The following is a 14040-nucleotide window of genomic DNA, read 5'->3' as shown; positions in this document are numbered from 1 at the left end:
CACAGGTTACCAGTTGGCAAAAAACAGTGTATTGATTCCATGGAAGCCAAAAAAACAATCTGGGCCAGAGAGTGCAGATTCTAACTGACTTAACAAAGCCTCAGCATCCATTTAAAAATCTCTATGAACGGAAGCAATAAAAATGTGGAAAAAAAATAACTCCTCAACTTACAATGCGTCTCCTCGCCTTCCATTGTCAATTGCGCTTGTTCCTAATGTGTGTTCTCAAACTGGCAACCCTAATATCAGCATATTAGAATTATTTCTAAAGGATCATGTAGTAATGTCTGCTGAAAATTCAGCATTGCATTGCAGGAATTACATTTTACAAATTACATTTCAAAAATATATTAAAATACAAAATGATTAAAAATTGTAATATTTCACAATAATACAGTTTGTACTGTGTATATATATATATATATATATATATATATATATATATATATATATATATATATAAAAAAAATATATATATATATATATATATATATATATATATATATATATATATATATATATATATATATATACGCAAACACAGGTCCTTCTCAAAAAATTTGCATATTTGATAAAAGTTCATTATTTTCCATAATTTAATTATACAAATTAAACTTTCATATATTTTAGATTCATTGCACACCAACTGAAATATTTCAGGTCTTTTATTGTTTTAATACTGTTGATTTTGGCATACAGCTCATGAAAACCCAAAATTCTCATACAATTAGCATATCATGAAAAGTTTCTCTAAACGAGCTATTAACCTAATCATCTGAATCAACTAATTAACTCTAAACACCTGCAAAAGATTCCTGAGGGTTTTAAAAACTCCCAGCCTGGTTCATTACTCAAAACCGCAATCATGGGTAAGACTGCCGACCCGACCCTGTCCAGAAGGCCATCATTGACACCCTCAAGCGAGAGGGTAAGACACAGAATGAAATTTCTGAACGAATAGGCTGTTCCCAGAGTGCTTTATCAAGGCACCTCTGTGGGAAGTCTGTGGGAAGGAAAAAGTGTGGCAAAAAACGCTGCACAATGAGAAGAGGTGACCGGAAGATTGTGGAGAAGGACCGATTCCAGACCTTGGGGGACCTGCGGAAGCAGTGGACTGAGTCTGGAGTAGAAACATCCAGAGCCACCGTGCACAGGCGTGTGCAGGAAATGGGCTACAGGTGCCGCATTGCCCAGGTCAAGCCACTTTTGGGCTACAGAGAAGCAGCACTGGACTGTTGCTCAGTGGTCCAAAGTACTTTTTTCGGATGAAAGCAAATTTTGCATGTCATTCGGAAATCAAGGTGCCAGAGTCTGAAGGAAGACTGAGGATAAGGAAATGCCAAAATGCCTGAAGTCCAGTGTCAAGTACCCACAGTCAGTGATGGTCTGGGGTGCCATGTCAGCTGCTGGTGTTGGTCCACTGTGTTTTATCAAGGGCAGGGTCAATGCAGCTAGCTATCAGGAGATTTTGGAGCACTTCATGCTTCCATCTGCTGAAAAGCTTTATGGAGATGAAGATTTTGTTTTTCAGCACGACCTGGCACCTGATCACAGTGCAAATTTTTTGAGTTGGTGTGCAATGAATCTAAAATATATGAAAGTTAATGAACTTTTATCACAATATGCAAAAAAATTTAAAAAAGGAAAAAATATAGAATATATATATATATAAATATATATTACAAAATCATTCTGATTAGGTAACACAGAAAAGTAGTTATAAATGTGTGTGTGTGTGTGTGTGTGTGTGTGTGTGTGTGTGTGTGTGTGTGTGTGTGTGTGTGTGTGTGTGTGTGTGTGTGTGTGTGTGTATTTATAACTATTTTTCTGAGTGTAACCTAATCAGAATGATTTAGTAATATTACATAATTTTTTGCCTCGAATAAATCCAATAAATGTAAATGTCACCAGACTTTACAACAGCTAATTTTTTAATCATTATTTGTATTAATACATTTACATATTTTCGGTCAGCTAACCTAAAATGCATTCATGTACTAACATACTGTTTTATTAAAATCAAAATAATATGTAATGACTGTAAACTGACATAATGACTGAATTAAACTGTAAACACTAACAAAGGTTTTTGTTAAGGGCCCGATCTAGCAGAAGTTTCTTAATCCTGATCAGTTGATATCTTTATTGCCATCATCGCCATTCTCTAAAAGAAATAAGCTACACAGGGCCTATCATTACAGTGATTTTACCACAGTTAAGAGTTTGTTTAGGGGCTTTTTATCAAAGGAGATTGATAAAAGGAGATTTGTGTCAAAGGAATATAAGAATCCCTAAACTTTAAAACAGCACACAGATTAAATAAACCCCTGTAGGTTAAGAATCAGACGGTAACGCATGGAATTAGCACCCCGCTAACATACACTAGTGAAATAACAGAAAGAAGATTAGATTCCCTGGAGTGACAGCGGAGAGAAGTATCCAAATGATGTATATCCTTTTCATCGCCCTTGCCGCACACTCTCTTATCTTTAATTACTCTCTCATCCTCTCGTCTGAATGCTCACTACATTAGAGATAGTCTTCCACTTCATCTCTGCAGCAGATGACACGAGATAAACCAAATGTTAAGAAAGAATCCGGCCCTGCTTTCAAAAAATGATTTTTTTCTTTAACTTTGGTAATTGGTTTAGATACACAGATATGAACATTCAGAGCTGGTTTTGCTCTGCTTATATAAATTGATTTATCTATAACTATAAGTGCATCTCTCATCCCATTACAATGTGAAACGCCAGACCATCATCGGATCCTAAAGCTTTTAATTCCTTCATTCAGCTGTTAAATTACACATTCAAAAGAAACGCTCTTCGCGACACTAACTGATTATGGGTACATCAAAAGTTCTGTATTAATCTGTCTCTGTATAAGGATTTCGCAATATGAAATCACACGGGAAGTGATACATTTCCATGGCAGAGGATTATGGGAGGGCATTTACTCTGCCAGGGCAGGGCAGTTGTACCATGTTATTTGGGGCTATTCTGGAATATTTTGAGGTTTGGCCTGTGTTTAAGACAGATGTTGGGCTCAAATACTGTGTCAAGGATTTGGGTTCCCTTGGCAGGACTTACTTTGTCTTTCTTTCTAGCTTTCTTCGCAATATCTCCATCTCTCTCTGTCCAGCGTATCGACTTAGTTGGACCCTGAACGCACTGTTTCCCTGAAATACTTTGGCGGTCAGCTAACCGCATTCTTCCAGAGAACCTTCTCTGCAGATCAGACCTGCACCTACAGACAATGGAAAAATACTCAAATAATATTTGAATCGTTAGGTTTTATAGGGATCTGACCAGGGAAACTGAAAAGTGTGAGTGGAAAAGAAGACCGAGAATGTGAGGGAGAGGAGAAAGAAAAGAGAGATTTATTTGTGTACATAAGTCAACCTCCCGTCCCGTCCTGCTTACTCATGCTCTCTCTCTCTCTCTCTCTCTCTCTCTCTCTCTCTCTCTCTCTCTCTCTCTCTCTCTCTCTCTCTCTCTCTCTCTCTCTCTCTCTCTCTTTCTCTCTCGCTCTCTCTCTCTCTCTCCCACACACAGGCACATCTACTCTATCCCTCTCCCCACAAACTAAAACCACAAGAGACACACAATTCAGAGAAACACAATTCCACAATTTAAAATGTGAAACTCCCTCACTCACACTAACATAATTAAGTGTGCACAGCACACTCCATTCATCCACAACTGGTACATAAAATCAGAAAATATAACTATAAAGCTTAGTGCAGACGAAGAGAGAAAGAGAGCAAAAAAACAACAACAAAAAAAACCAACAAAATGTAAAATAATAGCGTTATGCTACCTGCTTGAAACCTCTCCAGTCACATTTCTGGACTCACAATGATCATTGTAATGACAGACATGCATCTAGTTTAGTCATAGGCAGACTTTTGACTAAAGCTTATTTTGGTAAAGGAAAAAAAAAGAAAACACCCACTTAGACAGGATAAGATTAGCTGATTGACATCAACAACAATGCCATCACCAACTGTTTTTTTAATGTGCAGTTTAACACCAGGTTTACATAAAATGTATTATACCACAAAGATAAGATTAGACAGACAGAGAGACATACAGAGACTGATAGATAGATAGATAGATAGATAGATAGATAGATAGATAGATAGATAGATAGATAGATAGATAGATAGATAGATAGATAGATAGATAGATAGATAGATAGATAGATAGATAGATAGATAGATAGATAGATAGATAGATAGATAGATAGATAGATAGATAGATAGATAGATAGATAGATAGATAGATTTTGAGGCCACTAATGTGGCAAACTTTACACGATTCAGGCGTTAACTTTCAGGTGTTGAGTGAACAGACTGCGGGTTGTCCGTAGGTGTGCCCTCTGAGGTCGAGACTAGTTTTCAACATACTCATGCATGTACTTTTACTGCATTTAAACACACTATAACAACAATCCATCTCCAGTCCACCAATACTGAGGCAAGAGCCAAGTGCATCTTTTCCATCTTTTCTCCTCAAGCACTTACCGGACTGACCCTCCGACTCAGGGCTCGTCTCAGACTCCATAACTTCACAGAGTGCTGAACTGCTGTCCAACAATTGAAAACTTCTGCTGAAAGGAGACAGTTTGAGGAGGGAGGATGAGAGAGAGTGAAAGAGATAGAAATAGAGAGAGAGATAGAGACAGAGAAAGAGAGCGAGAGAGAGAGAAAGAGAGAGAGGTGCTCCCTTCAACCTATGCGTAGAGAACCACTCTGTGCCCAAACTGCTGTTCTGAGTTTGTCTACTGCTCCAGAGAGAGAGAGAGAGAGAGAGAGAGAGAGAGAGAGAGAGAGAGAGAGAGAGAGAGAGAGAGACAGAGCGCGCATGCAGATTGACTATTCCTGTAAGTTGCGGTTTCTCTTTTTCTCCCACTTCTCACATGCTTCTTAAAGGCACAGTATCAGCGACAATACTTTTCACAAGCCTGCATATTTTACTCACGCTGTAGACTCTTTACAGAAGGTCTTACATAAAATGCCCAGTATTTATGGACACGTTATGCCACTAATGAATATCTGTCATGCAGCAAACACTACATTATACAATAATGCGCTCACATTTACTATGATCTCATTCTGAAAATCCCCATGACATAAGCGATAATGAGTCAATGAGTGATTAGTTTAGCTTTTTTTTTTTTGCCAAACATCTGAATGAGAAACAGGACAACAGCTTTACAAACTATGCCTCACTTTGATGTTTGTCTGTGAGGTTAACAAGCTACATGCACTAATAAGTCATTTTGACATGTCAGTGTACCCAGCATTCCACACTCTGATAAATACTTGAGCTTTTAAATTGCAGTGTTGATGTACAATAAATGCGTACTGCTTTTTGACTGCATGCTTACTCATCCTGCTAAATGAGCAGGCTAATATTAAGATGAAGGTCTTTGAGTTTGAAAAAAATATATAAATTTAAAAAGTTTCACAGGATATCTTAATGTCTAACCACCACAGTAATTAAAAGCAGGGGAAACTGGAATAGAGTCTTTTTTACTACAGAGTCTGTATTAGTGTCTCTTCTTGCATATGCCTTAAGAGAAGTTGTATGATCATGAGTCTTTAAAAGATCAGTGCAAAAATTGCAGCCGCAGATCAAATATAAACGTTAATACAAATAAAAAAAGTAAACAAAATGAACACACAATATAGGTATAAAACGTAGTCCAAAATATAAGAACACAACACTGGAAGAAACATCCTTTGACAGAAGGACAGAATATTGCAGCCGACATCCTCCCCTGCTGGCCTCAATAAAAATGACAGGCTGCAAGTGCAAGAATAACTTATTTAAATAAATAAATAAATAAGTAATTATCTGCAAAAAGTACAACTACTACTGTATATATTTGCTCTCTTCAGTAAACAGCAAATGTTTTGTCTTCTTTGCAAATATGTATCAGAGGTAGTTTGACTAAAAAATGTTTGACCAATACCTTATAATTATGATTTTCTTTTAAATTATAATGATATATTTTATTAATTCTATATGATATACTTTAAAAACTGTAAGTTATTCAAAATGACTGAAAAAAAAATCTATTTTTTTTATAAGCAAAGAGTTAATTCTGGTGGATGGAATGATTTAAAAACCGAGCACTACTAGAAAACTACAATACATTTTTAACTCCCTGGGATTTCCAAGTTTTTTCTATGATCACAGGATAACCTAGATAGACAGTTTTTGGCTATTTGTTAGAAATATGTAGGTTAAAAATAGTGCACTCACTGCTGTCCATTGAGAAATGGCATTGGAATTCAGGGTATTGAGTCTCCACAGGAACGCTGATGGTGCGACGCAGCAGTCTGGATGTGCAGGTGTCAGTCCTGTTCCCCTGTAGGAGCAGAGGGTGTATCTGAGAACGGGACACATACAAGAGAAACAAAGACACAATTAAGCACATATTTGACTGCCTCTCATCTCACGATTAATATATTCAATATAATTTGAAGAGATTTAAGTCTACGGAGCCCCTAAAGGAACAAAAATCATGAGATGGAGGATAAAATATCTTGCAAATGTTTTGTGTTCTCACTAGAAATTGTGCGCATGCTCGCATAGAGCTCAAAAGATTCTCTCTCTCTATCTCTCTTTATCTCTCTCACTCTCTCATCCTTCCTCCTCAAATTGTCTCCTTTCAGCAGAAGTTTTCAATTGTTGGACAGCAGTTCAGCACTCTTTGAAGTTATGGAGTCTGAGACGAGCCCTGAGTCGGAGGGTCAGTCCGGTAAGAACGCAGTTTCTTGGGAATAAAATCATTTGGGAGATTTTTCCACCACCATGTCCCCATAGAAGTCAGACAGACAATCATAGGAAGCAAGACATGAAGAATTCAATAAAACAAGCACACAGATGGTCAGAATATGACTATATCAATCAAAGGGCTTCTAGTGACTTAAATGACTTATTAAACATGTATATTGTTATTTCATATATCGGTATAATGGCATGTCATGATGCAAAAAATGCAGCTAAAGATCACCATAGGGACATATATTTTCAATAAAAATAAAATCATGAAAAATAATGAAAAATATAATTTTGTGGACAGTAAGAAATATTTATAGCAAGAACGTTATCTTAAATTACTATTGGCAGGTGAAAAAAATGGTGGCAAGAAAATTTAAAGGAAGATTTTAGATTAAGCGAGAGCTCAAGTCAGGATAAGATCTGGGCACCTCTGACTGTCAATATGACCTTGCTTACTTACCTAGAATCATATTTCCAGCACAGATTCAACCATTATGGTGTTAAAACCAAACTCTCCGAACATGCAATCTCTTGAGTCTGTGCTACAGTGTGCTTTTGTTGTTATTGCCAACAGTGAATTTGCCCTCAAGAAACAGTCCACATTCAATTTCAGCCACAGTAATCTGGTTTAACTGACAGTCCAAACCAATTTACAACACTGACATCTTAGTGATATTACTAAAATATTACTGTGATATTTGCCAAATACAAAACATTTGAAGTGAGTAAAAATGTAATAATTGTATTACTCAGCTATTAATAGCAGCAGCCTATGACCTGATTATTTTCTTGACCTGTGCTTGGGAGTGATTGATCTAAAGTTAACAAAACAACATACAGTATTTATAACTAGCTGTATATAAAAGATTTAATAGAATTTTTAATTATATATATATATATATATATATATATATATATATATATATATATATATATATATATATATAAACCTTTTATATACAGCTAGTTATAAATACTGTTATAAATACTTTTATTTTATAATATACATTAAAATAAAACATTTTATATACAGCTAGTTCCCTTTCGTTCAGTCACTCCAACATAACGTCAGTGACTGACGAATGGGGGTTTCGCCTAAAAGCCAATCATCTTCGAGATCTTAGAAAACGCCCAATGGCAGTGCCAATGCCATGGGCATGCGAGATTTGCATACGTAACTCCACCTACCCACATGGGTATATAAGGAAGTAGCTGACATGATCACATTATGTTTCTGCTTCGGAGCCAAGAGCATCTCTTCACTCCTGCAAGCCTGAATTCTGAAGTCCTCTCTTCAGTCTTTGAGACGAACGGTTCTCCAGGGTGTTGGTGTAACGGTGCGTTCCAGCGATCTCACATTGCCTGCCTGCTGATCTGTGCAGTGATCTGCAACAGCTGTGTGTGTTTTCCCTGGGCGCTTCGGCACTCTGTAGAGCTTCCTCTCACAAAAAGAGCTTGCGTGTGGCACGTCTTTTTCAAGACGGTTTGCCCGCGCACTTCCGGGTGCGGTCGATATCTATTGCTGTCTTTGGGACGCATTCACTGCTCGACGTGTTTTGGCCCAGCACGTTTGGACAGTGTTTGTGGATGTGCTGTGTTCCCTCTGCGGGAACATGACCATCGCGATGCTGTGGTCGAGACTCAATGATCTCTGTAAAGAGAGAGAGTCCCCTCTGCCACACCATCTACCATCTCCGAGAGAGGTGGTAATCTGGCTGGTGGCCAGGGTGACCTGAGGGCTATGCTGTGGTATTAAGAACCCCGACGATCAATGCTCAGGCCACTCCCGCCCTCTCATTGGTTTTTGGAAGTGGCACCCGACAGCTGCGGGCCCCGCCCCCAATGCCATTTCGCTCCCGAGATGCATGAGGACTGCACGCGGTCCGGGAGATCCCCGTGTATTCCCGCGACCGTTCGGTGGCCTCCTCCACCTTCTCTGCCCTCGAGGGGTCGTGGTCTAAGGGTACACTGGGGTCCCTCCCCCTCAGTCAGATGCTCTGTTGCGCACTACGGTGTCCACTGAGTGCTTTGACCTGACGCGGTGAGGCTATCCTAAGCACCCTCCCAAGCCTGTTGGCTCGTCTTGGCCATCCCCAGAGGCAGACTGAGGCCATCAAACACTTACTGCCCCGGCGGCCTGCTGCTGCACCTAAAGCGCCGCCGGCACAGTGGCCTCAGCCTCCTCGCCGCCAGGGCAACCTCCTGCGACCTCCTGGATAGGCAGTTCTTTTCAGGGGATGGTGGCAGGAACGCTCCCTCCCCCGGTGGAGGGCCGGGGGAGAATCTTTTGTCCAGCTTCTGGCCCACGGGTCAGCAGCACCACGCCGCTCTCGTCCCTTTCTGTCACCAGCCCCCTCTCAGAGCAGACCCCAGTGGAACGCGAGTCCTTCCCTGGTCTCCTCTGTCAGGGCACAGTCATTACCAGTGCCCCGACACCAGGCCGCTATGCCACCCGAGTCCAGGCCGGTAACACTGCCTCGCTGCTCCACTGAGGGTACACCGGTGCTCCGTATGACCCCGTTGGTACACTCCCTGGGAGCTTGGCTTCAGCTGCCGGGACTGTCCCGCTGGGTCGCGCGGACCGTCAGACTCGGCTACGCGATTCAGTTCGCGCAAGCTCCTCCAAGCTTCCGGGGTGTCTGGTTCACCATGGTGGAGCCCAATGCCCCTGTCATGCGTGCGGAGATCGCTACCCTACTGGCAAAGGGCGCGATTGAGCTCGTCCCTCCAGCTGAGATGAAGTCCGGCTTCTATAGCTCTTACTTCATTGTACCGAAGAAATCCGGTGGGTTACGGCCAATCCTGGACCTTCGCGTCCTGAACCGATCCATTCACAGGCTTCCGTTTGGGATGTTGACTGCAAAACGCCTTTTCGAATGCGTTCGTCCATGCGATTGTTTTGCAGCGATCGACCTGAAGGACGTGTACTTCCATGTTTCCATCCTTCCACGACACAGAACGTTCCTGTGGTTTGCGTTCAAGGGGCGGGCATATCAGTATGCTGTACTCCCTTTTGGGCTAGCTCTGTCCCCTCACGTCTTCACAGAGATTGTCGAGGCAGCCCTTGCGCCACTCAGGCAGCAAGGGGTTCGCATCCTGAACTATCTCGACGACTGGCTCATACTGGGCCACTCTCGGGAGCGGGTGTGCGAACACAGAGACCTGGTTCTCCACCACTTAGCCCGTCTGGGCCTTCGGGTCAACTGGGAGAAGAGCAACTCTGGCCCGTGCAGAGGATCTCTTTTCTCGGTATGGAGATCGGCTCGGTCGCCATGTGCGCGCAGCTTACTGACGAGCGCGCAGTCACTGCTGACTTGCCTCCGTCAGATAGAGAGCAAGAATGCAGTTTCACTGAAATTGTTTCAGAGGCTCCTGGGGCATGTGGCATCCGCAGCCGTGGTGACATCGCTCGGATTGCTTCATATGAGACCGCTTCAGCACTGACTTCGCGATCGAATCCCGAGATGGGCATGGCAGTCTGGCACGCTCTGGGTCCCAGTGACTCGGGCCTGCAGACAGCTCTCACGGATTCAGCCAATCCCTGGGGAGTGGAGACTCCTTCCCCAGTCGGGCCAGCTGATCTGGGATCAGTTCGGGGACGCACAGGTAGATCTGTTGCCTCCCACGACTCGTCCCATTGCAGCCTGTACTATTCCCTGACCGAGGGCATGCTCGGCACGGATGCAGTGGCACAAGGCTGGCCGCAGGGCCTACGCAAGTATGCGTTCCCCCAGTGAGCCTTCTTGCACGAGTTCTGTGCAAGGTCAGGGAAGACAAGGAGCAGGTCATGTTGGTCGCCCCATATTGGCACGGCCGGACCTGGTTCCCAGAACTAGTACTCCTTGCGACAGCCCCTCCCCGGCCGATTCCTCTGAGACAGGATCTCCTCTCTCAGAGATGGGGCACCCTGTGGCACCCGCGTCCCGATCTTTGGAACCTCAACGTGTGGCTCCTGGACGGGACGTGGCAGGTTTGAGTACCCTACAACCTCTGGTGGTGGCTTCCATCACTTCCGCTAGGGCTGAGTCCACGAGACAGGCCTATGCGTTGAAGTGGAACCTCTTCGTCAGCTGGTGTTCTTCTCGCCAAGAAGACCCCTGGTAATGCCCGATCGGGTCGGTGCTCTCATTTCTCCAAGAAGGGTTGGATCGAAGGCTGTCTCCTTCCACCCTGAAGGTTTATGTGGCCTCTTGGACGGTAAACCGGTAAGTAAGCACGACCTGGTCATCAGGTTCCTGAGGGGTGCGAGGAGACTACCTCCTCCTTGTGCTCCTCTCGTACCCTCTTGGGACCTCTCAGTAGTTTTAAGTGCACTGCAGAGGGCCCCGTTTGAGCCTTTGTGGTCAGTAGATGTTAAGTTCTTGTCAATGAAGACAGCACTCCTGACCGCACTGGCCTCCATCAAGAGGGTAGGGGACCTGCAGGCATTTTCGGTTGATGAAGCGTGCCTGGAATTTAGGCCGGGCGACTCTCACATCATCCTGAGACCCCAGCCTGGATATGTGCTCAAGGTACAGAGACCAGGTGGTGAACCTGCAAGCGCTGCCCTTGGAGGAGGCAGACCCAGCCTTGGCACTGCTCTGTCCAGTACGCACCCTCCGCGCTTACGTAGACAGGACGCAGTGTTCAGGACCTCAGACCAGCTCTTTGTCTGCTATGGAGGGAAGCTGAAAGGGAAGGCTCTCTCAAAGCAAAGGTTGTCTAACTGAATAGTGGACACCATTGTTGGCATACCAGCAGCAGTGCCCCCTTGGGGTCAGGGCACACTCCACTCGGAGCGTGGCCTCCTCTTGGGCTTGCGCATGGCGCTCCGCTAACAGACATCTGCAGAGCTGCAGGCTGGGTGACAGCAAACACATTCGCCAGATTTTACAATCTCAGAGTGGAGCCTGTATCCAACTATGTACTAGCCTCTACAAGTGGCCGGTAATGGATCGGCTCAGGTGTCTTCGCTTGCTCGCCATTCCACTCCACGGACTGGATACGTGCAATATTCTTCTCAGGTGAGCTTCTCCGAAAGCCCTGAGCTCCTCCAGCACTGACGCCGCCGACGCCAGTAAGTCTGCCCTATTCAGCCCAGGCACTTGTGTCCGGCCAGGTGCCCCATGTGCATGGTTCCTCTCCGCTGACCCCCACATGTGTATTCCACTGTAAGCCTCCCTGAGCAGGTGTCTTCCCTTGGCAAGCCTGCCACCTCCTGGGGTTAAAAATCCACCTGCGGCTGGTACTCCAGGAATCTTCCGTATGCAGCCCTTAGCGGGTCATATGTGTATTCTTAAGTCCTCCCTACGGGTAGGCACTATGACGCATATCTCCACCAGGAATATGCCTCACAGTGTACCTTGGTATTCCGGCGTTAAGTGGAGGCCTTTGACCGTCCTATCTTGCATCAGGGCACTCACGCTTGCGCAGGGCACTGGAAGACAGCCGAGTGGCGTGATCACATTGGGACCCCCATTCGTCAGTCACTGACATTACGTCTCTGTTCCCTCCTCAGGAAATGAGGGTTACATACGTAACCAAGACATAATATATATTATAACATAATCCTAAACCTCCACCATATTATAATTTTTTTTTTTTATAAAATTAATAAAATAATAATAATTAAATAATAATAATAATTATTATTATTATAAAAAGATAATTTAAAAAAGCGTTATTTAAATTGTTTTTATACCGTTTTAACATATTTTACCCTGGACCAGGGTAAATGTATACTCCACAAGAAAGTTGAATAAATAAGCTTTCAATTGATGTATGGGTTGTTAGGTTTGTAATATGACAATATTTGGTCGAGATACAACAATTAGAAAATCTGGAATATGAGGGAGCAAAAAAATCGAAATATTGTGAAAATGTCCAAATTAAGTCCTCAGCATTGAATATAGCATGCATATTAATACTAATAATATATTTTTAAATATATTTATGGTAGGAAATTTACAACATATCTTCATGGAACATGATTTTGACTTAATATTTTTTGGCATAAAAGAAATATAACAGAGTGAGGTCTTGCTTTCCCCCTGCCGTCACATCTTTCTCTGCGTCTACCCTGTTCAGTGAATGGCTGAGAGGAGCAGCAGAGCGTGTCGTTGAATGCACACCAGCAGCTGACAGATGTGAATGAGTGAGCTGCACATTTATCACCTGCCTGCTTCTTTTGTTATATTTAAATAATTTAGTTTGACCCTTTTGATTCCTTTCTTCCCTTGTGCTAATCATTTATATTACTCACTATCATAGAGCTTTAGTTCATCTGACCTCAGATTAGTTACATATACAAATTGTCATTCACTTTCCTCAGAATAGTTGGCAACACTGTCTGAGGTAAACCTAAAATCAAAATGGAGCAACTACTGTGTGCTTTTCAATTCAGCGTGGCATAAATTTAAATTTTGATAAGCTTCATTGAAAAGTCAAAGCCTGTTTTATAAATGTAAAAAAACATAAGGCGTTAGTCACTTCAAGAATGACCGTTAATGCTCCATGACGGCTCGTTGCCCTCTGTTATGTTGGTTGCAATTCCTCAACTAACTGCAAAATCATGTGTCGTGGGAGTCTGTCATTATTTACGAGTATTTTATCATCAAAGCACAGAACATCCTCTGGGGCCTCCAAAAGTCTCTCCACCACCAAACGTCGCTGCTCTTCATGTATAATCAATAAATGTAACTTCAATCTCGGAAAAGGCTTTTTGTACTGTGATTTTTACCATTGGATTTCAAAAAGGTTTGGAGTTAAGACAGCTTTTAGGATTTTTTGTCGAGTTTCATAACCATAGTACAGAAATGTCATTCCTTAATAGCATTTGTCCTAAATGCAGTCCTATCTGAAAATGCCATGGTAACCAAACAGATGAAATACGATTCTAAAGTTAAGATGTTTCTGTAGTATGCTACCATGGTCACATATGAGGATATTCCCAAAAGGGATATAGTACATTTAATAAAAAGATAACATTGTACTATAAAAATGATCTAAAAGCTACAACTAATATAATCCAAGGTTTTTATTTACAGACTAGATTAACAAATAAACAGATGTCACCTAATTATATATATATATAATATTCCAGTTCAATAGTAATTCATAATTTCTTCACTAAGAAAATGGAAAGCATAACAGAAATACAATTATAAAATGTACAACCTTTGACAGCATTTTATGATTCAGGCTCATTTATTGCTCCCCAAGAACAATTGCTGTGCTTTACAACTATAGGACAGGAACAGCTAAA

The 14040-nt window shown here is 42.3% G+C and overlaps 1 protein-coding gene across 3 annotated transcripts in view; it reads right to left on the bottom strand.

The window, feature by feature from the left end:
* The window catches only part of dab2ipb (DAB2 interacting protein b), a 194197-nt gene that overhangs the window by 148667 nt on the left and 31490 nt on the right, over positions 1 to 14040 (bottom strand). For 2 of the 3 annotated variants that reach the window (XM_067438636.1, XM_067438637.1), the window contains exon 3: positions 6276 to 6402. In XM_067438636.1, the coding sequence (XP_067294737.1) occupies positions 6276 to 6402 (127 nt within the window). Of the gene's footprint in view, positions 1 to 4528; positions 4769 to 6275; positions 6403 to 14040 lie in introns of those variants that run through there. The other variant, XM_067438639.1, reaches the window with a different exon arrangement.

This window comes from Pseudorasbora parva, chromosome 3, assembly GCF_024679245.1.
Source record: "Pseudorasbora parva isolate DD20220531a chromosome 3, ASM2467924v1, whole genome shotgun sequence".
Taxonomy (NCBI): domain Eukaryota; kingdom Metazoa; phylum Chordata; class Actinopteri; order Cypriniformes; family Gobionidae; genus Pseudorasbora; species Pseudorasbora parva.
This window is presented reverse-complemented; position numbering and strand designations above follow the sequence as displayed.